Below are 25668 nucleotides of genomic sequence, written 5' to 3'. Positions count from 1 at the left end.
GGCCGCCCCTGAATATCACCATCAACACCACCATGAACACCACAATTTTCACCATCTCCACCTTCACTACGTTTCTTTCTCTGGTTCAACCTCAAGGGCTCTAACTTTGTTTTACCATCTTCCTTGGGAATAATAAATCCATAAACCCCTGCTTTTCTTCTGTAAACCATATTAATCTCACCTGTAGTAACACACAAAATCATAAACCAAATGAATTGAAAAATGATCATCGAAGCAAACAAAAAAACATTGAAGACCAAAGTCATTTCCAGTACCAGTTTCCTCATTTCGAAAACCATAGAAGTCATGGTAGACATTTTCCATCTGCGCTCTCAATTATTTCAGTAACAGTTAAAGGTGGCATATCAAAGAACTTCTCACGAACGATTTGAAAGGAAATATGACCCTTTAAACCTATAGCTAAAATATTATTAGCCATTATAATGGTTGTTTATACTCATTTAAGCGAATTCCAAAAATCTTCACAATCATATCATTATATTTCAAGCTCTCTCTCTTAATGACATGGAGCATCACTTTGTATTAAGATTGGTGGTAAAGTAGGGGTGGGCATCGGTTGGTTCGGTTCGGTTTTGAATATTATCGGTTTTGCCTATCGGTTATCGGTTTACAAATATCATAACCCGATAACCAAACCGATAAGATATTGGTTATCGGTTATCGGTTAATCGGTTATCGATCATTATCGGTTCGGTTATTGGTTTACCCGATAAGATAAAACAACTAAAACAATTTCGCAATATAAAAATGTTGAGTTCTCAATTATCTTGAGCCAGAAGTCAAGAAATAGATCAGATTTCCGTTGTCCTTGACAACTTTCTGATGCATAAATATAGGATTACAAAGGTGGAATGGAATATGATTGTATTGTTAATAAAACGTGGTCTTGTATCCTTAAGAACAGTTAAACAGAAGTTTACTGCTTAGGATTCTTAATATTCCAAAAAGAGAAACACTTGTTAAAATTATAAGTGGATAATGCAACAACACCAAATTTATACATTTCTTGTCAAAGCCCATTTCATTTCTCATAAAACAGAATCTCCAAAAACGTTTAAAGACTAGACAAACAATTAGAACAAGATCTCAAACAATAGCAGCGCGCACACACACAGCACAACCCCCCCACCCCCAAAAAAAAAAAATCCAGAGCCAGAATGCTTTCAAACAAACTAAGAAAAAGATGAAGATGAAGCAACTAAAAACTTACACGCCGGCCTGAGTCTTGACGGGATGACTGGTGACTGGTGAGGGCGTGAGCCGTGGTGAGGCGGAGAACTGGTGAGGTTGGGCCGTAGGGGTGCGGCGGAAAAATTGAGAAATTGAGAAAGAGAAATTGACTTACTGAGAATTGAGAAAGAGTAGGAAAAACCAATTATGAAACCCTAGTATAGTATGTATATACTTAAGGGTAAACTAGTAAATTAGTTAATTCTTATTGGGTTATCGGTTTTTACCCAATAACAGAATTGCAAACCGAGCCCGAATCGATAACCCAATAAAAAAAATTTTTAACCCGTTACCGAACCGTTAACCTAATAACCCAATACCGATAACCCAATAAATAATTAACGGTTCGGGTTATCGATTTTACCCGATATATGCCCACCCCTATGATAAAGCAGTTAAAAGCATAAAAGGGAAGAGTGAAAATGGTGAAAATGATGGAGATAGGTGAAATTTTTAGGGGTCATGGTGGTGTTGACGGTGGCACTAGTGGCGAAAAGGAGGGGTAAAATGGGTTGGAGGAGTGAGGTGGCATTATACGTGACCAAAATGTCATTGTCGCATGGAATTGGGTGTCCATCTTGGACAGTTTTAATGGTGGAGGGGTATATCTGATCCAGTTGTATAACAGCAAGGGTATTTTTAGACACAAACTATAACGGATGATAAACTTGATGCTTTTTTCATAGTAAAGGGATATATTTGACTTTTTTTTTAAAAGTGCTTCTAAGTATATTTTTTTCAAAATACTTCAAAAAATACTTTTGGAAAGAAACTATTCTTTTCTATTTCTCAAATTCTCTACTTCCACTCCTATTCAAAAATAGATATATTTTTTCCTTTTGAAAGCTATATCTTTAGCTTTGGAAAAAAAACTTTTGGTCAAGAAAAAAAGAAAAGAACCGGCTATTAGTCCAAGAAAAGGGATTGGAAGGTTTATGAGTTGCTTTTAAGCAAGCAAACGCCGGATATGTCTTGAACACCAGGAATCTTCCCTGATCTTTTGCTTTTTGCTTTTCTTCGAGAATCTTCCTCCATCTTCGAAACCACAAAAAAAAAAAGAGGAAATAATAGTTAATACGTTTCGTTCAAACACTACAAAGAGAACATTTGCCTCTGTACAAAAATCCGCTTTATTCACTGCCAACTCTTTCAACATGTCATTAGCTTGTTCTTTTATCAGTTATCACCCCCTTAAAAAGAAAAACCTTAAAGTAGTATTCCTTCTTCTTTAACTTTTGTAAATATTCTTTCTGGTCATGAGTAGTAAATCATCCAGAACAAGCCAAGAATCATCTTCCCCTTTTTATTAACTTCTTGAAACTAAACACCACTTCTCTAAATGGAAAAATTCTCCAAAATACATCACAGTAGTGATCCTACTTCATACCCTGAATAATAACAGCAAATTCTCTTGAACCAAACTCAAAAAAAAACCATTCTTGCCATGGGTACATTCGAACCAAAGGATTCTATTGTGAAAATAAATAGCAAAGAATCCCCCAAAACCCCTAAAGAAACTGAAATGTCCTTTTCTTCCAAACCCCATTTCAACAAGAATGACAGCAACAACAGTAATAAAGATTTAAACATAGTGAATGAGTCACCAGTTTCACAACATTCACCTTTACACATGGCCCAGGAAGAAGCTTTACACTGCAGTTCCATCTCTTCTTTAAGGAAAAAATCTAGTCTTTTGGTGAGTAGGACCAAATCAAGGCTATTGGACCCACAGCCACCTGAGCAAGATCAGAGGTCTCAGAATGTTGCAATGAAATCTGGAGCTTTATTAAGAGATAGTGAAATCGAAGAAGATGACGCTTTTTCAGATGAGGATTTGCCTGAGGAATACAAGAAACTGAAGTTCAGTCCATTAACAGTACTTCAGCTGGTGAGTTTGGTTGTAATTATTGCAGCTTTAGTTTGTGGTGTTATATTTAAAGTATTGAGGGAAAAAAAGGGCTTTGGGCTTGAGTTGTGGAAATGGGAAGTAATGATTTTGGTGTTGATTTGTGGAAGATTGGTTTCTGGTTGGGGGATAAGGTTAGTGGTTTTCTTGATTGAGTGTAACTTTTTGTTGAGGAAAAGGGTTTTGTATTTTGTGTATGGATTGAGAAATTCAGTGCAGAATTGCATTTGGTTGAGTCTGGTTTTGATTGCTTGGCAATGTATTTTTGACAAGAAGGTTGATAAAATGACTGGTGGGAAGGTTCTACCTTATGTGTCAAGTATTTGGGTTTGTCTTTTGGTTGGTGCATACATTTGGTTGCTGAAAACACTTCTTGTGAAGGTGCTGGCTATGTCATTTCATGTTAGTACATTCTTTGACCGGATTCAAGAATCGTTGTTCAATCAGTATGTGATTGAGACGTTGTCTGGGCCGCCGTTGGTTGAGATTGATCAGCAGGAGGAGGAAGAGAAGGTTATGGCTGAAGTGCAGAAACTTCAGAGTGCTGGGGCTACATTGCCTGCTGATCTAAAGGCGAGCATATTTGCAAAGAGACCGATTGGAACACCACGCAAGACTCCTACGTCTACTCCAAGGAGTTCTGCATTTTCGAGGGTTATTTCTGAGAAGGTGAAAGAAGAGGAGGGAGGAATCACTATAGATCATTTGCATAGACTGAATCAGAAGAACATTTCTGCTTGGAATATGAAAAGGCTGATAAATATGGTTCGAAATGGTGTGCTGTCAACTTTGGATGAGAAGCTACCACAGTCGACTCATGAGGATGAATCGGCTGTGCAGATCACTAGTGAAAAAAAGGCTAAAGCTGCAGCCAAGAAGATATTTAGCAATGTGGCTAAGCCTGGCTCCAAGTAAGTTTTTTCCTTAAAAAGACAAGTTTAGTTTCCTTCACTGTAACTTACCTATCTCTTCGGACTACTGATGCTAACAACAATTAGTTGTTGCCCTTAAATTCCTATGACTGCAGTTGATATTTAGTATCTCTGCTATTATTTCTGAAACTTATCGTGTTGTTAGTAAAATACAAAAGGATAAGGTTAAGTGCCCGCTTCAGCGAAAGCTGGACCAGAAGTTATAGCCCATAATTCTTTTATATTCTTAGCTCTTGTGTTGTTCTATAATCTATTGTTTTCCAAGCTCATTGGTTTACTTAATTGGTGGTCTGTGACTGCCATACATCAGGTTCATCTATCTGGAGGACTTGATGCGTTTTATGAGAGAAGATGAGGCTGTGAAAACAATGCGCCTTATTGAAGGTGGAACTGAAACCAGCGGCATAAGTAAAGGGGCTTTAAAAAACTGGGTGGTGAGTATATAAGGCCAATTTGCCTCTTCTTTCCTACATTCTGTCCTCAGCTATTTGCTGATGCAGAATATGCAAATTGTCCATGAATAGTCAGCCTTTTTTCTTGGATAAATTAGTATGAACTCATCTTAAAATTGTAGCCAACAAAAAATGTTGGTATTCATTTCAATCATAGCTACAAAATGAAGAAAGATTGCTAGTTTCAAGAAAGCATTGTTTTTTCACTTTCACATTCACTGGTGGAGATTAGCATGTGAAGTAAGAGTGTCCCAGCTATGAAAAGATGTGCTCTAGCTGAATGTAGCCCAACGAATTTAAACCAAAAATAAATGAAAGATTTTGAAATATTGCTATCCGACGAGAATGGGAGCTTAAATGCTTACATTTTGATTGTAATGGAAAACCTAGACTTGATGTGGAATTTGGCCTTTCTTGTAATTTAAATTTGTAAATATCCTAAATTAGCACAAGTATGATAGGATTATAACATTTTACTTTATATTTCTCTTCCAGGTTAATGCATTTAGAGAACGAAGGGCTCTTGCTCTGTCTTTGAATGACACTAAGACTGCTGTAAACAAACTTCATCAAATCTTGAACGTCCTTGTTGCAATTATCATATTGGTCATCTGGCTCCTTATTCTCAGAGTTGCCACGACACATTTCTTGGTCTTTCTGAGTTCCCAGATGCTTCTGGTAGTATTCATCTTCGGAAACTCAGCCAAGACGACATTCGAGGCAATCATCTTTTTATTTGTGATGCACCCATTTGATGTAGGCGATCGCGTTGAAGTTGATGGAGTTCAGGCAAGAAATTCTTCCGTTTCAAAGTGTATGTTTGATTGTGTTCTAACAAGTATACTAATGAATTTCTTTGATGCTTGTGTTTCAGTTGGTAGTTGAAGAGATGAATATACTGACAACAGTTTTCCTAAGGTATGATAACCAGAAGATCATATATCCAAACAGTGTCCTATCGACAAAGCCCATAAGTAATTATTACCGCAGTCCAGACATGGGAGATTCAGTTGATTTCTGCATTCATATCTCAACTCCCATGGAAAAGATAGCTATGATGAAAGAGAGAATAACAAGGTATATCTACAGATATGTATGGAACTTCGAGCTATACTGGTCGCACTTGCTTTTTCACTTAGCTAAGCATTAGAAAAACATGCTCATCATAATATTGCGGAAAGGACTCTGATTTGTCATATTCATTCGTCCATAGAATCCTATAGGTGGATATATGAGAATCAAGATTGCTGTTATAACTAGTTATAATATAATTGGCTTGGCACGCTAATGGTAAACTGCACAAAGCGATAGTACTTTTTACTTTCTTCTTAGCTTGATCATGAGGAGTTGTTACATTTTCTTGTATTTTTGATTAGTTATGGTTATGGCTTCTGCACTGGCAGGTATATTGAGAACAGGAGTGATCATTGGCACCCAGCTCCGATTATTGTAATGAGGGACGTGGAGAACTTGAACGGAATAAAATGGTCAGTGTGGCCCTCACACACGATGAATCACCAAGATATGGGAGAGAGATGGGCGAGGAGAGCTCTTCTGCTTGAAGAAATGGTAAAAATATTCAGGGAGCTGGATATCCAATACCGTATGCTACCTCTTGATGTCAACATTAGTACCCTGCCACCATTGTCTTCAAGCAGAGCTCCCTCTAACTGGTCACTTTGTGCTTAATTGATCGAAAAAGTCACTGAATTTGAGGATCACTAGAGATCATTCAAGAGGGTTGTGATGGTTTATTACTGGAGCAATTTTCCACAAATGCTCCAGAAGGGTGTAGGCCGAGAAGTATTAATCCAACTGTCAATGATCCAATATTTTTGTTTCTAATCTAATAGCCAAGGTCATCGTAATAAGATATTGTTAGGTTGAGTATTCACTGTCCTAATTAATTAAAATTCGTGTCGCATAAGTCTACTTTAAGGGGAAGTTCCTTCTGATGAGAAATTATGACTCAATTCGAGACCTTTAATTAAAGGTGAAGAAATTTCATTCAACCCCTCAGTATTCGTAAAATTGACAAAGGTTGTTAATGGTAACCCTTTACTAAATATTCAGCGATGACTTGGTCGATTTTAGTATACAAATTTACAATTACCGTTGTGAGCTCATAGCCACAAAGTTGACTATAGCTTTCTTTGCAAAAATGGACACCAGGAGCACTAACATGTATCCACAATGTTAGTTGTATCACATTAATATTTTAGCCAGACCTATCACCTATATCGCTTTAAAAAATTAAAATTGGTGGCCCCGCATAACCATGCTCGTAAAGAAAAGGATAAAGTGCAACGAATGTAGCCCACTGAAGAGTATAACAAAGAAGGAACAAAACTCACTACTTCCAGATGGCTACTCCAGTGAAAGTATATGGACCGACTTTGTCAACTGCAGTCTCAAGAGTTCTAGCTTGTCTTCTTGAAAAAGATGTCCACTTTCAGCTTCTCCCTGTTAATATGGCCAAAGGGGAACATAAGAAACCTGACTATCTCAAAATTCAGGTAAGTGTTTAGACTCATTTTTTTTAAAAACAATTTGTCTACTCTATTTACCTCTTATATTATCCTAATTTTAAACAGCCCTTTGGACAAGTCCCAGCTTTTCAAGACGAGAACATCACTCTCTTTGGTAATTACACTTCTAGTCCTTTATCTTTCCCATTTTCTAAAATATCCCTGTCCTCCCAAACTTGCAGCATACAGCCCTGGAAGTGTGGGTGGAAAATTCTCTTGGTAGTTCCAGTCTAAAATTTGGATTTTTAAACTGCATTTGCCAAGAAATCTTGGATTATATGGTAGGATGTACTGGTGCACAATTTGGGTCTTGTTCTTTTTGTATGGTTATACTAGGAGTGGCAAACGGGCGGGTCGGCCGGATATGATTCGGGTCGAGGACGGATAACGAAAAAACGGATAAATTATCCGACCCGACCCATATTTAATACGGATAAAAAAGGGTTAACTGGCGGATAATATGGGTAACCATATTTTCTATTACTTCTTGCATATCATCACTTTTGGGAGAATTCTTAATCTCCCGAACTTGAGGAACCCCCAATTTGAGCCTTTATAAATGTAAAAGTTAGACTCATTGGTTATCCATTGGTTACCCATTGGTTATCCATTTTCTAAATGGATAATATGGCTCTTATCCATATTTGACCCGTTTTGAAAAAGTTCATTATTCAACCCATTTATTAGTGGATAATATGGGTGATTAATTGTTTTCTTTTAACCATTTTGCCACCCCTAGGCCCTAGGTTATACTAAGATGGAATTTGGGTCTTACACTGTTGTTGATGATGCTTATTATAATAAGCAATGATGTTTTATACTTCAATGCCACACAAGAAGGGTGCTTTGTATGGTACCCAATTTTCACGTGCACTGATTTATTGAAGAATTTGGTTCTTTTATGTGTTTTTATACTACAATAAAGTAATGCATAAAGTAAAGAATACAGTGATTTTTACATGGAAAACACTCGGCTCACAAGGTGAAAATCACGGCCTACTACCCAGTAGGATTTTTCCCAAACATTTCATTAAACTCTCTAAACTCTTAGCTAAAATAAAGTTTGTAGAACTCGTGTAAACTTAAGGATTAAACTCTAACCTTTGTAGCAACACACCGAAGGCTGTTGCAACTACTTCAAGTTAGTTCTAACTTGAATATAACAACTCTAAGTACTCAGTACATTTGCTTCCTGTATAGCTTATACTAGTATGAATGACCCAGTCTTGCATTGTTGTTCATGATGCTTACACATACTAGTATGCAAATTTGGGTGTATACATTGTTTCATAATGCTTATATATGGAATTTAGTTCTTTCGTTGTTGCTCACGATACTTATGCTAGTGTGGAATTTGGGTCTTAATTGCTGTTCATGATGTTTATTAATATGGAATTAAGGTCTTATAACGTGTTGATGATGATTATAATGGTATGGAGTTTGTTTTTTACATTATTTTCTGTCTTGTGTTTGGTAAACCCAGAATCCAGATCTATAAATAGGTACATATGTGACAAATATGGACATCAAGGGAACAAGGGGCTGTACGGAACAAACCCGTTAGAGAAAGCATCTATAGATCAATGGATAGAAGCAGAAGGACAAAGCTTCAATCCGCCAAGTTCAATTCTCGTATTCCAGTTGGCTTTTGCACCGCGAATGAAGATCAAACAAGACGAGAACCTGATCAGACAGAACGAAGAGAAGCTCAAAAAAGTGCTTGATGTGTATGAAAAGAGGCTCGGTGAGAGTCAGTACTTGGCCGGAGATGAGTTCACATTGGCCGATCTCTCTCACCTTCCAAACATCCAATATTTGGTGAACGGGACAGACAGAGCAGAGTTCTTCACTTCAATAAAGAACGTGGGAAGGTGGTGGGACGAGATATCTAGCAGAGAATCGTGGAAGAAGGTAGTTGAAATGCAGACCTCACCCCCTCCCTCCTAAGACTTGCTGAAACCATTTGTTTTTCAAAGATTGTATTGCTCTGTTATTTGTCATGTTGCGAGTTTTATGTTCTCCGGCTAGACTAACTACATCTCCATCTGTGGGTTGAATAATGATTACTAGTTTATACTTTCTACAGCTACATTTGTGGGTTTAATAATGATAGTTTACAAACAGATCAAGGCGATTATCGTGAAGTTTATTTGAGATGTGATCACGATATTCTGGAATTGTTGTGAATCAATCCCAGCAACTCTCCTAAAAGAAAGTTTTTGGTTTTTCTCAGAAAGATTAATTAGTGTTACCCTACATCTTAAGGTTTTATCAAATAAACACATTCTCGAATATCTTTAAATCCTACTTACTCTGTCTTTTGTGGATAAAAGGCAGTGTCCATTTTCTTTTATAGAAGTGTCAAAGTGTTGTGGACATCAGCTGTCCCAGTGTTTGATTCTCCGGTTACTTCCTAATGCCAAAAAAGATATATTTCTGATAAAATTGTAGAAGTCTAGAATTTTATGACGCCTGAAGTTTGATAAACAAGACCATCTTATAAGCATGAGATTAGTCTAGGAAAACACATGCAAAAAGCTGCATTTTTCGAAATAGTTCTGGACTAGTTTACATCAGCTAGAGCAATGTTTTGATCCGCGAAAAAGCTGTAACTTTTGAACTACATTGCAATGCAATATTTACATGTTGATCTCCTCATGCACAATGAACTACATTCCCTTCTCCTTTTCTTCTGCCAGTCACCTTTAGTAGCAGGATGTGATCTGCATTCTTTCTTTATACTCCTTCATTTCCTTCTGGTACCTTTCCTTGTCTTTCACCCCATAGTTTTGATAGACCTGTAAAAACTAACAATCAGCATCAAACTCTCTCAACGTCCCTATGTAATCTAATTTTGCTTTAATGATCGAGTTTGAGTATAAAGCAACTAAGCCTCAATCCCAAACAAGTTGAGGTTGGTTGTACGAATCCAACTGATTCTCAATTTAAGTGAATCCTCATAGTACAGAATGATCGAGTTTGATTATGCTTACCATTTTTTCTTCAGGAGAGAGATTGTTCCAAGATTCTCCAATCATCTTTGTGAATTCCCTCTCTCTACTTGGATAGAGAGATTTGAGCATGGAATGTTTTTCAGCAAAGAAGAAGTTGTATCCACTCCTATTAGGTTTCGGGCGATTAGGATCTCCTCCCTTTCTCCTCCTGTTCCTCCGTCCTGAATGTTGGTGGGGTGGTGGATTGTAAGGTACAATTGCAGTGCAATTTTGTGCAGTTGCTTTAGAAGAAGAGGGAGCAGCAGGTTGGTTTGGATGGTAAAGGACTCCATTGAGAACCTCAGATCCCATTTTGATTGACACCAAATAACCACAGTCAAATTTGCCATCAATTGTCCCTTCAGCTTGGAAACTCTGTGAAACTAAATACACAAGAAAAATATCCAATGTGATCCACCCATTGAATATTGTAATAGTAACATTTTACCCCAAAAAAACAAGGTATATTCTATTAATTCGAAAGATCAAGGAAGGGGATTGTAAAATTTTGAATCTACACCCGCAAATACTATTAGGAGTCCTTTGGATCGAAGACAAGTTATGCGGAGATTATTTATTATGGGATTAGTTATATTGTCATTAGTTATGCTGGGATTAGTTATCCTGATATTATTTCTTTATCCTGGGATAACTTGTCCTGGGATTAGTATTCCACCATCTGGCAGGTATAAGTTATCCCGGTCTTATCCCAAATTAGTAACCAAACAAGGGATAAGGCGATACTAAATTTCTATATCAGGTTTATTTTTGCTTATCCATCATACCAAATATATATGAAAAATTAATGAAATTTTAATAAGTTAACAAATTCTAAACTCATGATTTTAAAAGGACAATAACGGTTGAAACCATGACGTTTGAATTTTAGGATTCGTCTCTAACCGAATGTATTCACACCTATATTACACATGTTCGACATAGATACACCAAGATAAAAGCAAGATATTATGAAACATAACTCCTATTTATACCATTACAAAGTTAAATATCGAAGGGTTGATTTGACTTGGAAGGTACTCGAGTTAAATAGGATTTTCTTAGAGGGAAAAAGGTCGAGTCCATGAGTAGGATCCCAAATAGAAAAAAATCTATTTCACAAGTAGAAAATTGCCGATCAGAAAATCTGCACCTCAAATGTACAAATCCACGAGAATAAAGCGCCACAAGCCAAAGACGGGAAGACAAACATAAACGAAAATAATTTGATGTATGAAATTCAAGATCGTCTTCATGCCTATAATAACAAGAACAATTTTTTTTAAACTTATTACTATACGTGTCCTAAAGAATTAGTTGATTAAATACAAATTTTGAAATACAATTGTCATGTATTTCCGTTGCAAAATATTTGTAAAGTTTGAAATTCTGGGGTTAAATATAATATTTTCGATCTTAATTCAAACATTCATTCTTGAATTTTGAAATAAAAATTTGTAATCTTATAAACTACATAGAAGTATTTGTAATAATTCTAATATAAAAATATTTAAAAGAATATCAAAAGACTCCTAGTAAACAATTTTAGTACAAGATGAGTAGCAAAAATATTACTTTGTGCCCGCCAGAACTCGAGCAATAATTTAAAGTTGGGGAAAATATATAAGATGCACATTGAATTTGTCCGGAAAAATTAGTTTTACACTAATACATCATATATAGGCGTCCTATTATGTCCAATTCTTATTTTTAGTAGAACTAATACTACCCTATATTACCAGTTTCATGATTGAGGTGATATACACGTGTGCCATGTCAGCTTCCACGTCAACGACACGTCATATATCAGGATGCATCTTATATATTTTCCCATTTAAAGTTTATATGCCATGCCTCGAAGTCTATGACACATGACACGTGGCAGAATGTAGCTCCTCTAATTACTCCTCGGAGGAGAGGACTTGGGGAGAGGTGGAAAACTAGAAATTGAATGCATCTGGTAGTAAAAGGTCAAATTAATCCTTGAGTCTATCATAATTTACGGTGCCAAAATGGTAGTCACTTTAGAAAAGTTATACAAAAATGTAGACATTAGAATTTTACTGACCTGGAGTTTTGTCAAGCAAGGGAGCTTCACGTCTAAAAAAGTAAAGTTGTTCAAAGCGATGAAGCAAAGTGAAATAGTGTTTCCTCAGTGCATATGAAGCACTAGTTGTGGTTGGAGAAAACTTGAATACTGAACTCACTTCTCTCCATTTCTTCTCATCCACAACCTATACCACCATTCATATGTACGCAAAAATAAATTATAAATGAAATAAAATATAATAAAGAGAAACATTTTATTTTAAGTAGAAGCTGAACCTTGTCAAAGCCACCCCTTTTTGTCACTTCTACATAGAGAACATGCAAATCTAGCTCCTTCCCTCCAATCACAGGAACCCTTCAACAAAAACCAAATCAAGGATTAAATAAACACAACCTTAATTCCCACCTTATCACTTTTCCCTTCTATTTTTAAGTTTCTATTTAGGTGGCCCAACCAAAATTTAAACCATGTAGCTCTGATTTAATTTATATCTAACTCTATTTACTTTTGGCGCGCTTATATATATATATATATATATATATATATATATATATATAGGATTTGGTCCAGAAAATTGATTCTATCAAACCCGAAAACTTCAATCACGGTAATTTCTTAGAGTAAGAATGTAACAAAAAATTACACCAGTAAATTAAATATACTGTAAGTTGCTTACGTGTACTTTGTACCCATGAGAGAGTGGAAATTCTTGAGACACTCTTTGAATAGAGTTGAGTCATTGACAATGTTCTCATGTGAAGCCACTGGTGGAGGATAGAGCTGACCCCCATTTCTGTTGCCGGCGCCGGCGGGAACCATAGCTTTCTGAGACATGGATTCACCTTGCCGCCGGCGACTGATAACACATTCAGCAAGCTGTAACCTTCGCCGGAAAATCAAGAAACAGTGAAGGGAGCTAGGTAGCTAGTAATGGGTGAAAACTTTGAGGAAAGGGATTAGTTTAAGAAAAGCTAAAGAAGCCAAATAAAAAGAGATAAATACAAAGATAAGTTGGTACTTAAGAAGACAATAAAAGCTCGGAGTTTTTGAGACGCGTGTTGAAGCAACGGTTATATGCAGAGATAGTTTTCTAACTTTGGCTTCTTCTTCTTCTTCTTTCTCTCTTGACTTGAATCTCAGTGGGCAAAGGCAAAGCACATTAAATTTTTGGCACAGGCTAAGCTTATTCATTAATTAATGCTCTTAATATTTTTTGTATCTCTTTGCTTGTTGTGTTGTCCAAAGTGTAGTTAAAAGACTGTACAATTCTGGTGTAATATGAAAACTCCAAGTCCAACGCGATACAAAGTTTTGATAGGTATTGCTGTACAGTAATAATAGGTTCTGATCAAATCTTTACGTACGCAATAGGTGAATATATGCTGCAGGTTCTTTTTGGGCTCTGCTTACGTAAAGTACTATGCTTCATCTAATCCAATCTGCTTCAATTAGTAGTACCAGTTATCTGTCATCACTTTTTCCTTTTTATTTTTCAGCTCCAGCTCTTTATTTTTCTAATACTCTCTCAGTTTCAAATTAGAGGAAGTAATTTCCTTTGTAGTATGTTTCAAAATAAATGAGATATTTTTTAAATGTGGAAATAATTTAACTTTAAATTTTTTATTTTACCTTTAATGAAAAGTTTTTATAACCATACAAATACCCCTTAAGCTTTTAAGATCACAAGTTTTAAAAATTTTCTTTTTTTCTTTATACTCCGTGTCGAATCAAACTAACTCATTTAAATTAAAACGTAAGGAGTATTAGTTTTTCTATTACATTTGCATCAAAATGTGAAAGTTCCCTAATTGAAGAAGATATTTTTCAAAATAAAATTAATAAAAACAAAAAAGCAAAATACTAGGAAGATGGGCAATCAGGCAAATTATTTTTTGTTCTATCAATGAAATATAATTTAAAATAATTGTGGAAAAAAAATTAAAATAAAAGAGGCAAGCACAATATCGCAAACCAATAAGGAGATTCTATTATTCTGACATTAAATTTTTTAATTTAAACGAGGCAAAAACTGAGAAAGATCATTGTAATTATCCTTACAAAATTAAAAGAAAAAGGCAAAAACTAATCAAACATATTGGTTCCTTCTTCAATTTAATGGGATTTTCTGTCTTTCTTCTTTGGGTCGCTGTACTATTCTATCAACTTTTCGTTTACTATCTGATTCCGCAATTTTATATCTCTAATTTCCTTTTAAAATGTAATACGAGTAACACCAAATATACTTTTACGGGAAAAAATAAAAGAAAAAAGACTACAGCATTCACTTTAGGCTCATAGGGTTGTTTTAATTATTTACTTTTAGGAAAAATATAGATGTTTTTATGGTTCCTCATTTATGCTAGTTTAGTTAGTTTTAATCTCATTAACTGTGTATACAAAATTGTAATGTCAGACTCACAGTATTGTAAAAGAAATTAGTATTAGTACCCGCGCGATGCGCGAACACAAACTTGCTATTTGAGTTATTTGATTTATGTGCAAATAACTTTAAATTAATCTTTCAAATAAAAGTTATATATAATCATTAAACAAATGTTAATAAAAAGCAGAAATTTCTCAATCTCTTAAAATTACTCATAATTTCTTGTCCATAATGCATTATCCATAACATAAAATTATCATATTCTTGTCCGTTACTTCTATTATAATACATTATAAATAAAAATATGTTTTATTTCTTGTAGTAAAATGTTTTATTTACTTTTATTCTATTGTTCATATTAAGTTTAAATTTATCATATTTTTTATAATACCTATATTCTTATCTTTATAATTAATTAAGATAGAGGCGTTGTTTTTATCTTTCAATTTATTTATTTTTTTAAATTTTATTAATTAAGATAGGGCAGACAATATTTTTACAAAAATATTCACTTTCTTTTCATTCAGATTAAGAAAAAAAGTTTAAATTTAAATTAAGTATTAGTATTAATATTATCCTAAATTGCCAAGTGATTTTATAGTAGTTTGTCATTTGGCTTAACCACAATGCAAATTTTATTCATCGTTATTTAAAATAATTTCTCTTCTCAAAAATCAAATAAGTCTTATTATTCCAAATACTTCTACATTGAAATTATTTATTTATATATTTTTTTCTCTTTTTCTTTTAATTTTTTTAATTCTACTGTCCATATTAATGTTTAAATTTATTGTATTTTTTATAATAACTATATTTTTTTCTTTATAATTAATTAAGATAGAGGCATTGTTTTTATCTTTCAATGTAATTTTTTTAAGATCTATTAATTAAAATACGTCAGACAATATCTTTATAAAAATATTCACTTTCTTTTCATTCAGATTCGAAAAAATATATTTTAATTTAAATTAAGTATTAGTATTAGTAATATTATCTTAAATTGCCAAGTGGCTTTATAATAGTTTGTCACTTAGCTATATATATATATATATACACACACATTCACACACACTTACTTTCTCTCTTCTCAAAAATCAAATAAGTCTTATCCTTCCATATGTTTCAACATTGAAATTTTATATATATATATATATGTAGATATATAAATTAGATTTGTCTAAGATCTATTTAGATTATGTATAAGATTAATTCAACTACTTCCATTAATTATGTTTTCATATATAATTTTTAATTATTAATGTTGTCTTAAAATTGCCAAGTGGCTTCATTTTAGCTTGCCACTTGGCTTAACCACAATGCATACTACTCTCCTTTTAATATAATATAGATAGATTATTCAAGCCACACAGCAGGACACATTATTATGCTTTTATTAAATGTATCTCCTTCTCTTTTTCCTTAAAACATCCAAAATGAAGGGCTTGGCCCTCTTGAATGTTACATATTTCTAGCTATCCTTGGGGGAAAATGAAGGAAATGGCATTAATACATTAATGAAGAGCATAAATATGTAAAATTCGTTGAGCCTTTCAAATGTGAGCAAGTTTGGGTGGTTAATATTGTCTTTGGGTTGATGCTTCAACGTCACTCATTTTTATTATCTTATGCTCTTATCAAAATATGTATGTGTCATTTCCGTGGGATTAATTTGCAGCCTTACACCTAAGTGATATGACACTCCACAACTTTAGAGTAATTCTTATTCGGTAAATTAATTGCAGATTCTTAAATGATGGACATATCCTATTCAGAACTCCCTCATTTCATTACAATTTACACTAGTCCAAAAAAAGAGATCAAAGTAGGTCTGTAACTCTGTTTTAAAAGGTAGAATTGGGACTCGCCCGGGGGCGAAGCACTCGTAAAACGCTTCTGGGCTTATGTGTGGGGCTTAGTTCCGTGAGACTTACGCCTCGACCATCGGGGCTTACGCTCCGAACACGCCCAACGCCCAACGTATTGGGCTCGCCTAATAGAACTTTATGCAATTATATGTAACTAACCTTGTAAATCTACAAATTTTCTTAATAAATCGTTGACTACTCAAAATTACTTTTTTCCTAAGTATAAATTATTAAGTTGGGAGTATTGTCATAATTAAAATAAAAATTATTGCACGTTATCCACTAACACTTCTATGATAGTTAATTTTAAATAAATCTTTCATTTGAAAAGTATTTATTTATTAACTATTGTCATGTCTTTACTATATAATAGTCCATTAGTTTTTTATCATTATTTTTCTAATTTTTTTCACGTTTACGAGATACAATACTTATTAATTTAATAGCTCACTATTAGCTAGTAATTTGTACAAATAATTAGTTATCATGGTATTGTATGGTGAATTATGTGTCACTTTATTAACTTGTTGAAACTTAAAAATGAATGATGCTTGAGAATCATGTTTAAATTGTGAATTATATTTTTATATAAATTCTCTTTCCAATAGAAAGCATATTAAATAAAAGGAGTATTTTAAGAAAAATATCAAATTATAATATCGAAATTCTTTCAAGATTCATTACTCCTTAAGAGATACATATAAGATTTCGTATAGAATACATTACTTTTGATGTTTGAGTTGTAACAACATTGCAACTATTTGCATATTATGATATATGTCATACTTTTCATATTATTCATAGTTGAATTATAATTTATTAATATTTTAAATATATTATTTGTATAATTTTGTGATTTTAATATAATTTTTATAATTATTTTTATTTTATAAATTCTTGAAATTAGTAAAATTTAAAGATCCGCGGGACTTACGCCCCATGTCTCAGGGCTTACGCCTCGCCTCGTCAGAAATAAAACGTCTCGCCTCACGCCCCCACCTTTTAAAACATTGGTCTGTAATGGCCAATAACCGTCCAAAACGGACCATTAACGTGTGGTCGGTATTTTGAAGGTCGGAAGGGCATACCGACTAAAGTTGGTCGGAAATTACCGACCAACTTTGGTCGGTCAATTAAATTCAAAAAAAAAATGCCGGAAAAACCAACCAAACCAAGGTCGGTCGGGATTTTAATTATGTAATTAAAAAATGCACCATCTGAAAATCGAACCGGGTCTGTACTGTGGCAGGATACTATTCTACTACTAGACCATTGGTCCATTTTGTTTTAAGACTGTCTTGTATTTCATTTATACTCTTTAATTGTATTTTTGCACGAAAAATAATCGATCAATGTCGATCGGTTTTTAAAAAAATAAAATTACCGTAGGAATTCAGTCGGTTTTTTAAAATGACCGGCCGAATTAACCGACCAAATTCGGTCGATTTTTTAATATTAATTTAATTTATTTTAAATGAACCAATCAAAGTTGGTCGGTTTCTTGAAAAATAAATTTCGCGGGACTCAAGAATAGTTTCCCGTATTTTTGCGCCAAAGAAAACCGACCAAAGTTGGTCCGTTTCGTAACTAAAATATAAATAAAATAAAATATTTTAAAAAATCGACCGACTTCGGTCGATTTTTTGGCTGGTTCTTTCACCGACCAAAATTGGCCGGTCGACCGTGGTCAGTTTTTGCCGAATTACGAGTACGCATTTCTTTACTTTTATTTTTTGTGCCATATAGTATATATGGTAGTGTATGTTTGACTTATATACATTGATTATATAAAATAATTTATAGTTTTGATACTTTTAACCAATTGTATTGGTTACGTCTTATTTCTCATATAACGAATTTCACCTATAATATTCTTTCAAGTGATAAAAGAAATTTATATTGTGTGTATACAGCTTAACCTTCTATCTAAACTAAGGCCAAATTTTCGGCAATTGCATCACCTTCATGATTATTTCTGCTTTTTGAATAAATTTCAACTAGTACACGTACCTGTGTGATGCGCGGATTGTAAAAAAAAATATTAGCATGATAATATTGTTCTTAATTATTTGCTCATTTGAATTGTATTGAAAGTATGGTATGACAGTAGTAGCTTTCTTGAAATGTGAGATAAATTATGAAATATTCCAAGAGTTAAAAGTGATAAAGACATTCATAGGTGTACTCAAATAAAAATATGTTAGTTAGTATGAAAATAAAAATATGCGTGATAAAAATATGCACTACAAATGCAAGAATGAAAAATGAACAGAAAGTAAACAGTAATGTTAGTACTAATGTGTATGCTTCATTCTCATTATGGATTATTCAGCTAACTGAAAACTCAAATCTTTCATGCATTATTACACAACTGTTGAACTATTCCAATTATATCCAAAGATGGAGCTAACACTCTCAAAATTGTATATAACTGTTGTTTCTTACATATCTACTTCAATGGATGTAGAACTGAACGAAGTGACCTCAATGGCTAACTATGAGCAAAGTACCTGGAGAATGTGTATCACTATAAATACCAGGAACCCCATATATGCATAAATATACTACTACTAAAGCCTATGCATCCAACAAATGCAATATGAAACTTTTAGGCAGCTATCGACCAAAAAGAACATTAGACTGATAAAACAGTAAGGTAGCAACAATTCAAAAACTAACTTGTAGCCAAGAGTATCCTCCGAGCAGCCATTTATTTTTAGATGCAAGCAAGGAATTTATCTACGGTTCTCACACATTTGGCATGCAGAAGCATGCTTCTTATTGACAAATGTACATATTTCACATTCCCAACTGCCAGAAGCATCTTCACTGCACATTAGGCATGCCGTGGCAGAGCTAGCATTCAGAAACGTACATGAATCGCATGCCCAACCTTCCAAATCATCAATCAAGTTTTGTGTTAATGATGCCCATGCAGTAGAAGTTGTCTCTCCTAAATCGTCGTCATCCAAATTTATGATTAAGGCTGTCCCAGCATTTGATGTCCTGCGTTTTTTCCCGCTACCTATCCTACTGCTGCTCCCAGCCATATGTTGACTAATGGCTACATAGTGACAATGCAAATCCAGCCAAATCTATTATCATCAACCTCTTAGCTAAACCATACAGCAGATGGTTTAAGGTGGAAAGTGGAAGTCAAATATTCTTAGTTCAGGGAAAGTTGGTTGAGAGTTGGAAATGTGATGTCCTGCACCAAGAGATTTCGAGCATGAGAACAGAGTATTGAAAAATGACTTTTTGATTTATAACCATAAGCTGCGTCAGTTTCACTTTCTTTGGTCCTCGGTCATTCGCTAAGTCAGAAATTCTCGGTGTTCAAACTTGAAACAACAACAACCCAATAACACCATTACTAAATAGGCAATGAAATAAGCCTTGCTGTATGAAAATACAACTTCATCTGGAATAAAAGAAAAATAACAAAACATCATACTATCCTAACTAAAGACAGAGACGAAGCCAAAGTGCTATTTCATAAATCAATCCTTTTCTAATCCCAAATTGTGCAAACAGTAATATTTACTCAAAAGCTAAAGCAATTATAGAAATCAGAAAAAGATATTGTAAATACCTGATAATTCCATCATGTCTAGATTTATCTCAAACCAAATTACGGAAAACTTCTTTATACACCACATTTCTACCTTCATTCGTTATTTGGCCATCATCATCATAAACTAAAATCTTTAACCCTTTTCTACTCGTCACGCGTGAAAGAGCAACATACAGTTGTCCATGAGTAAATACTGGCTTCTTCAAACCTATGAGTGGCAGAACTATCAAGGCGATCACATTTCTTGCAATGAAATTTACTTCCAATTTTGTCAACCTTCTTCGAGCATCTCTTGCACCCAAATATGACCATTCTTTTTCAAGTAGAAGATTCACTACAGTCATAACAATCCAAATATGTCCTTCCTGAAAAGAAGTCAAGTTGTAGCAATGTATCTTGCAAATTTGATTGTTGGAATCTATATATAAATGCCAAGAGCATAAGCTGTGAAAATTTCATTTATGTCCAAAACCAAAAAGATAGATGCAATATGTGAAATGTATTTACCTTGAGTTAGAGATGTATCAAAAGTAACATCTGATGCAATATGATTCACATTGGACAATATTTGATCTTTATCTCACAGTAGTACTTATGTGATAACTGCTCCAAATTTGAAGGAAATGTTCATTGGAGCAGTCTGCTACCTAATCCCTTCTTGGAAGTTAAAGACTTCTTTCCATTGATGAAAAGATCTTCGTGATGAGAACTAAAGATGGTGCAACAGACGCAATATTCCTTTACATATACAAATGACTAATTATAATATTGTATATCGGGACCGATTTCAAATAACTGGATTTTATAGCCTGTGCATACACAAGAGCTAACCCTGCTTTCCACTGCACCAAGAGCTGATGCTTGGCTCTAAGTCTTAAAGGGAAGATTTCAGATGTTAATACCCAACAAATAGGACCAATCCACACGAAAAATAATGCTACATTTCCACATACACATAAAATTGCTAATTTAATTCCAACTGAACCATTCAACAGTAAAGAAAGTGTCAGGCCAAGACATATGTCTATAACAAAGGTTTCCTACCAACTTTGTTAAAAAGAAATATGTCTATCAAAATGAATATTGTCTTTGTGAATCCAACAGCAACAATTGCAGCTAATAGTTGAGTGTTACCCTTAATTCTGGCGTCCTCAAAAATTGTTAGACTATAATAAACAGTTGCATCTATACCTGTGTACCCACAACCTGTAATTAGCATTCTTCTAACTGCAGGTATCTAAACTGTGTAATATCCAGACATTATTTTATCTATGTTGTTATATATCTTTACTAACCACTAAGCTGCACCATGTAACATGAAATTCTGTCAAAAAGATCAATGTATTAATGAGTTATTTAGTTAACATGATAACTTTAATGCATATTGAATTTATAACAAAAGTAGTGATCCCGAGTCCCTAAACGATGACTGATTATTTTGGTTTTACAATGACTTTTTTAAATGAAAGAAGTGTATTGGGAAACACAGAACCAATTTCACAAAAAAATTAATAACACGAACACACACACAGAGCAAAGCGGAGTAAAGTTGTACCTGAATTTCTGCAAAACTGTTGACAATGATATACATTGCAGTATTTGAACATTTAGATCATTGAAATCGTGATCTTCTTTCAAATATCTAACCATTGTTAAGCTCAATGGAAACTATTTTTGATCGACTATATATTTCTGGAATTATGCATGCATTGCCCACGTGCATTTAAGATTTGAGGTAAACGGTGACTGTATTTAAAGGTTAATTAGTTAGATAAGTGAAAAATAACAACTAAAATAACATATAAGATTCTGTAATGAAACACCAAACTGTTCATTAAAAGTGTCTTCAAAATTACACCACATGAATAAGAATCTTCACTACCATGAGAAATGTTTTGGAAAAAGCTAATGTGTTGTGCCTGCAAATTCCTATATATTATGCTAATATGAAACTTACTTCATACACACTCTCATAATTTCTCAAAACTAATCTTATTTCCGTTCAAATAAATGTAGAGTTCATAGCTACTGTGCACCAAAGGGGTGCTGCCATTATGAAGGCTAGGAACCAGATAAAGATAATATCAATATAAAGTAAATATAATACTTCACAAACATATATGATCTGGTACTAACATAGTTTTAGCTTATATTGGAGGTTTCTGCACCTAGGAGACTAATCCTATTTCACTTTAGAGATCACATAAATAATCTGTGTGACATTCAATACTGAGCCATAGGATAGCAGATCCAATATTATGACCCAAACATTAGCATTTAATAGCAAAAGTTCGTCGACTAATCTAAATATCGTTCTCCTCCGCTTCAACAAAGAAGCATATTAGTCACAAACAACTACTTGAAAAGCAACTCTTCCCTATTAGTTTAGAACTATCGAATATATCTTGTACAAAGATTAAATAGATTAAATTCTTCAGAAATCTGAACTTCACCAACACATTCATTCAACAACCGATTACTTCAAATAACTAACATGTCACAAAAAAAAATATTATCAGAAAGACTGAAGCCATTGATGATTAAATTCATGATTCATAAAGATGAATTTAGCTCAATATTTACACAATTTTACTCCTGAATGAACTTGCACAAATAACAATTTTACAAACATTGTAAAAAAATTTGGCTCCATCTTACAAACATTGCTAATTTTTTTGGCAGAATATGCATATTTTAAGAATTTGCAGTAGTTGCACAGACTAAACGATTGTCAACAACCAGCGTAATTTTTTTTGGCAGAATAAGCATATTTTTAGAATTTGCGGCAATTTCAGATACATATAGGTGGAACATGATATTTTGTTTCTTAGATTCATATTAGAATGTATTATATTGGTAATAAATTGTTTGTGCTGAAAATTAGTCTACAATTATAAATCAGACATTCGAAATAAAGTAGAAATAAAATTACAACACATAATCGCTACAAGTAGATAGTTTCATCTATTTAAGGATTGCTGAAAATTAATAAACAATTGATAAAGTAACATTAGAAATAGAAAAAGAAATAAGGGTACTGTGCAAATTGTTTCACGTGGATAGTTTTATCTATTTGAAAATTTTAGAGCAGAGAAGAGGAAGCATAAAAATAAAAATCAATTATACATATGTTACCTTTGCATCTTGTAAAATCAACTCTATAGAATATGGTATTTCAGGCTTAAATGATCTGGGCTTTTCCACATACTACTCTAACTTTCAAATTTCATTCATCGAGTTGCTTGAAATTTGTCTAATATCATGAAGTTTTGTCGCTATATTTGCAAAGTTCTGTATTATGAGCAAAGAAAAAAAAGGAATAGAAAAGAAATTGAAAGGATGAGCCGCATAAAAAAGATTATTTGTAGTTATGGAGAAAGTGAAGAAGTTATGGAGGATGCCCACGTTTGAGGGTTAGTTTTATTTTTAATTGAATTTTCAGGTTTAATAAATTTAAAAAAAAAAAAAACAGCCCAACAAATATGGGACTCTATAAAACGTGTAGATATAAACTGAATTGGAAGTTTCAAAATTTTTAAACTTCTTACAAATAAGAAAAAACAGCCCAACAAATGAGAGACTCAGATGTTGAAACTGAATTAGCATATTTGAAATTTTGTATTTTAAATTATTTTTTAATCTCCAAATTAATTGGAGACTTGTCCTAAAATTGGACACATATTTAATTATTGTTTTAACACTTGGCATAATAATATGAATTTGCTTCTCTTATTCTATATAGATAGATTTTCAAACCTACAATGTACGTAACTGTTATACAAAACTTTTCTTTGGGAGATTTTCCTTTTTCGTTTTTCTTGGGAGATTGAGACATGAATTACTTCATTTTAGTTTCTGTTAGTTGTAACGTTATTTGCTTCTAAAATATCATCTTATAACGAACAATAGTTAAGTATTTGACGGCAATCAGTTAGATTTCCAATTAGGGTGTGTTTGGTATGAAGGAAAATATTTTCCGGTTGGCTTAAATATTTTGGAAAATATTTTCCTTATGAACTCATTTTCCTCCAATTGGAGGAAAAGGTTTTCATTATCAAAAGAAAGGAAAACATTTTCCAAAACTCCTTCTCAACCTTCCCTACCCTCACAAACTCACCCCCACCCTCTCTCTCCAAAAAATTTTTTTTTTTCAAATTTCCAGTTTTTCCGTTACCATTCACCCTACTCCTCCCACCCACCCAACCCCCTCCGAAAAAATATTATTTTTTCACCTTTATTTTTTTATTGCAATTTCAAGTTTCTATGTTTTTTATTTTCTGCACCACCCATCCCCCAATTCGACGTCCCCCCCCCCCCCAAAAAAAAATTTTTTTTTTTAATATATTTTCATTTTTAGTTTTTTTATTTATCGGTTTAAAAGTTCAAAATTTTTCAAGTTCCAAAGTTATGAGTTCGGAGGTTTATGTGTTTGGAAGCTTATGGGTTTAGAAATTATAAAGTTTACGGGTTAGAAATTCCGTAGTTTCGAAAGTTTAGCGGTTTGAAAGTTTATGAAAAATGTGGGTTCGGAAGGTTGTTAGTTTGAAAGTTTATGGTTTCATGTTTATTATATCTAAAATATTTATGAATACTCTTGAGAAGCCATTTTCCTTAATTTGCGTATCAAACACTGAAAAATGAATAAAATTAGTACTTGTTTTCCAAGAAAATATTTTCTTGAAAAATATTTTCCACGGAAAATATTTTCCATTATACCAAACACACCCTTAATGTAGATTATTTTTCAAATAATTGTAGTTCAATTTTATATTTTGTGAAACAGCATAATTTTGTTGGAGAATATCATTGGATTATAGACCACGAGAAATAGTGAGGCCCAATAACCTTTTTTCAGATCAAGCCTACTTAGTTTTCTTCAAGTAGTTTAGAACCGCCCAAAACATGGGGGACGAGTGTCCAAATTGGCCCAATTCAGCCGAGTAACTGAATCTAGCACAAAAAAGAATTGCATGGTATGTCTCCCAATTAGACCGGTCTTGACGGAATATCTATTTTTATGGAGTTAGCCAAATATTCCCATTCGTTACTTGAACACTATAACTCTTCAATATTTAAAGCTTTTGGTGGTGGAAAGTATAAGGTTGATGATGCTTTATTATTAAAATCGTTTGCATGTTGACAATTTATATTTAATTTTTAGTTCGAACACCGATTTAGTAATTTTCTATAAAAAGCTCAAAAATTTATTGTTGAATCTCAGATTGTGTTGAATAAAACAAAGCGGGTCTTTTGATTTTGTGTTGTTTGACAAAATTGGTCATTAGAGTTGGTATTTGAAAGCTTTGTTTCAGATTTGAGATCATTTGGAGCAGATTTAGGGTGGTTTGATCGAAATTGAAATGATAAATTTGAAGAATAATTTGTTAAAATAACAAAGAAAAATTATGTCAATAGGTAGACTTCGATGAATAAATTAACATATGGATAAAGTAAATATAGCGTAACTCGACCAATCCGGTAGAAAAATCTCTAAATAGCAAAATCATGCCAACCTGGTATACTTTGATGAACAACTTAACAGGTAGGTAGAGTAAAATATAGCATAAACTCCACCAAATGTAGTAGAGAAACATTGAAGAACAACAATTGAATATGGGTCAGAGGGTCATTTTTTTAAGTATCGCCGATTTTAGGGACATTCGGCTAAAACCAGCTTCTTACAGGCCATTCATGTCAATCACCCGAATCTAGAAAGGCTAAAAGGGGTTTTTGGGGG

The 25668-nt window shown here is 33.5% G+C and overlaps 4 protein-coding genes across 4 annotated transcripts; 2 read left to right on the top strand and 2 right to left on the bottom strand.

The window, feature by feature from the left end:
* LOC109229928 (mechanosensitive ion channel protein 8-like) lies at positions 2207–6736 on the top strand. Its single transcript, XM_019395471.1, has 5 exons — positions 2207–4068; positions 4400–4523; positions 5037–5330; positions 5416–5618; positions 5945–6736. The coding sequence occupies exons 1-5, from the start codon at positions 2696–2698 to the stop codon at positions 6228–6230; spliced, it is 2280 nt and encodes a 759-aa protein (XP_019251016.1). The 5' UTR covers positions 2207–2695; the 3' UTR covers positions 6231–6736.
* Positions 6827–9198, top strand: LOC109229936 (glutathione S-transferase-like). Its single transcript, XM_019395478.1, has 3 exons — positions 6827–7057; positions 7136–7184; positions 8553–9198. The coding sequence occupies exons 1-3, from the start codon at positions 6905–6907 to the stop codon at positions 9014–9016; spliced, it is 666 nt and encodes a 221-aa protein (XP_019251023.1). The 5' UTR covers positions 6827–6904; the 3' UTR covers positions 9017–9198.
* LOC109229920 (high mobility group B protein 9-like) lies at positions 9548–13435 on the bottom strand. The gene is made up of 6 exons (XM_019395466.1): positions 13128–13435; positions 12786–12992; positions 12385–12463; positions 12128–12293; positions 10063–10445; positions 9548–9867 (listed from the first exon to the last, which is right to left on the bottom strand). The coding sequence occupies exons 1-6, from the start codon at positions 13298–13300 to the stop codon at positions 9775–9777; spliced, it is 1101 nt and encodes a 366-aa protein (XP_019251011.1). The 5' UTR covers positions 13301–13435; the 3' UTR covers positions 9548–9774.
* Positions 19979–21522, bottom strand: LOC109237998. The gene is made up of 2 exons (XM_019404423.1): positions 21487–21522; positions 19979–20296 (listed from the first exon to the last, which is right to left on the bottom strand). The coding sequence occupies exons 1-2, from the start codon at positions 21520–21522 to the stop codon at positions 19979–19981; spliced, it is 354 nt and encodes a 117-aa protein (XP_019259968.1).

Source organism: Nicotiana attenuata, chromosome 1 (genome assembly GCF_001879085.1).
Source record: "Nicotiana attenuata strain UT chromosome 1, NIATTr2, whole genome shotgun sequence".
NCBI classification, from domain to species: Eukaryota; Viridiplantae; Streptophyta; class Magnoliopsida; order Solanales; family Solanaceae; genus Nicotiana; species Nicotiana attenuata.
The sequence above is the reverse complement of the archived record's forward strand: the minus strand, read 5'-3'. Positions and strand labels throughout refer to the sequence as shown.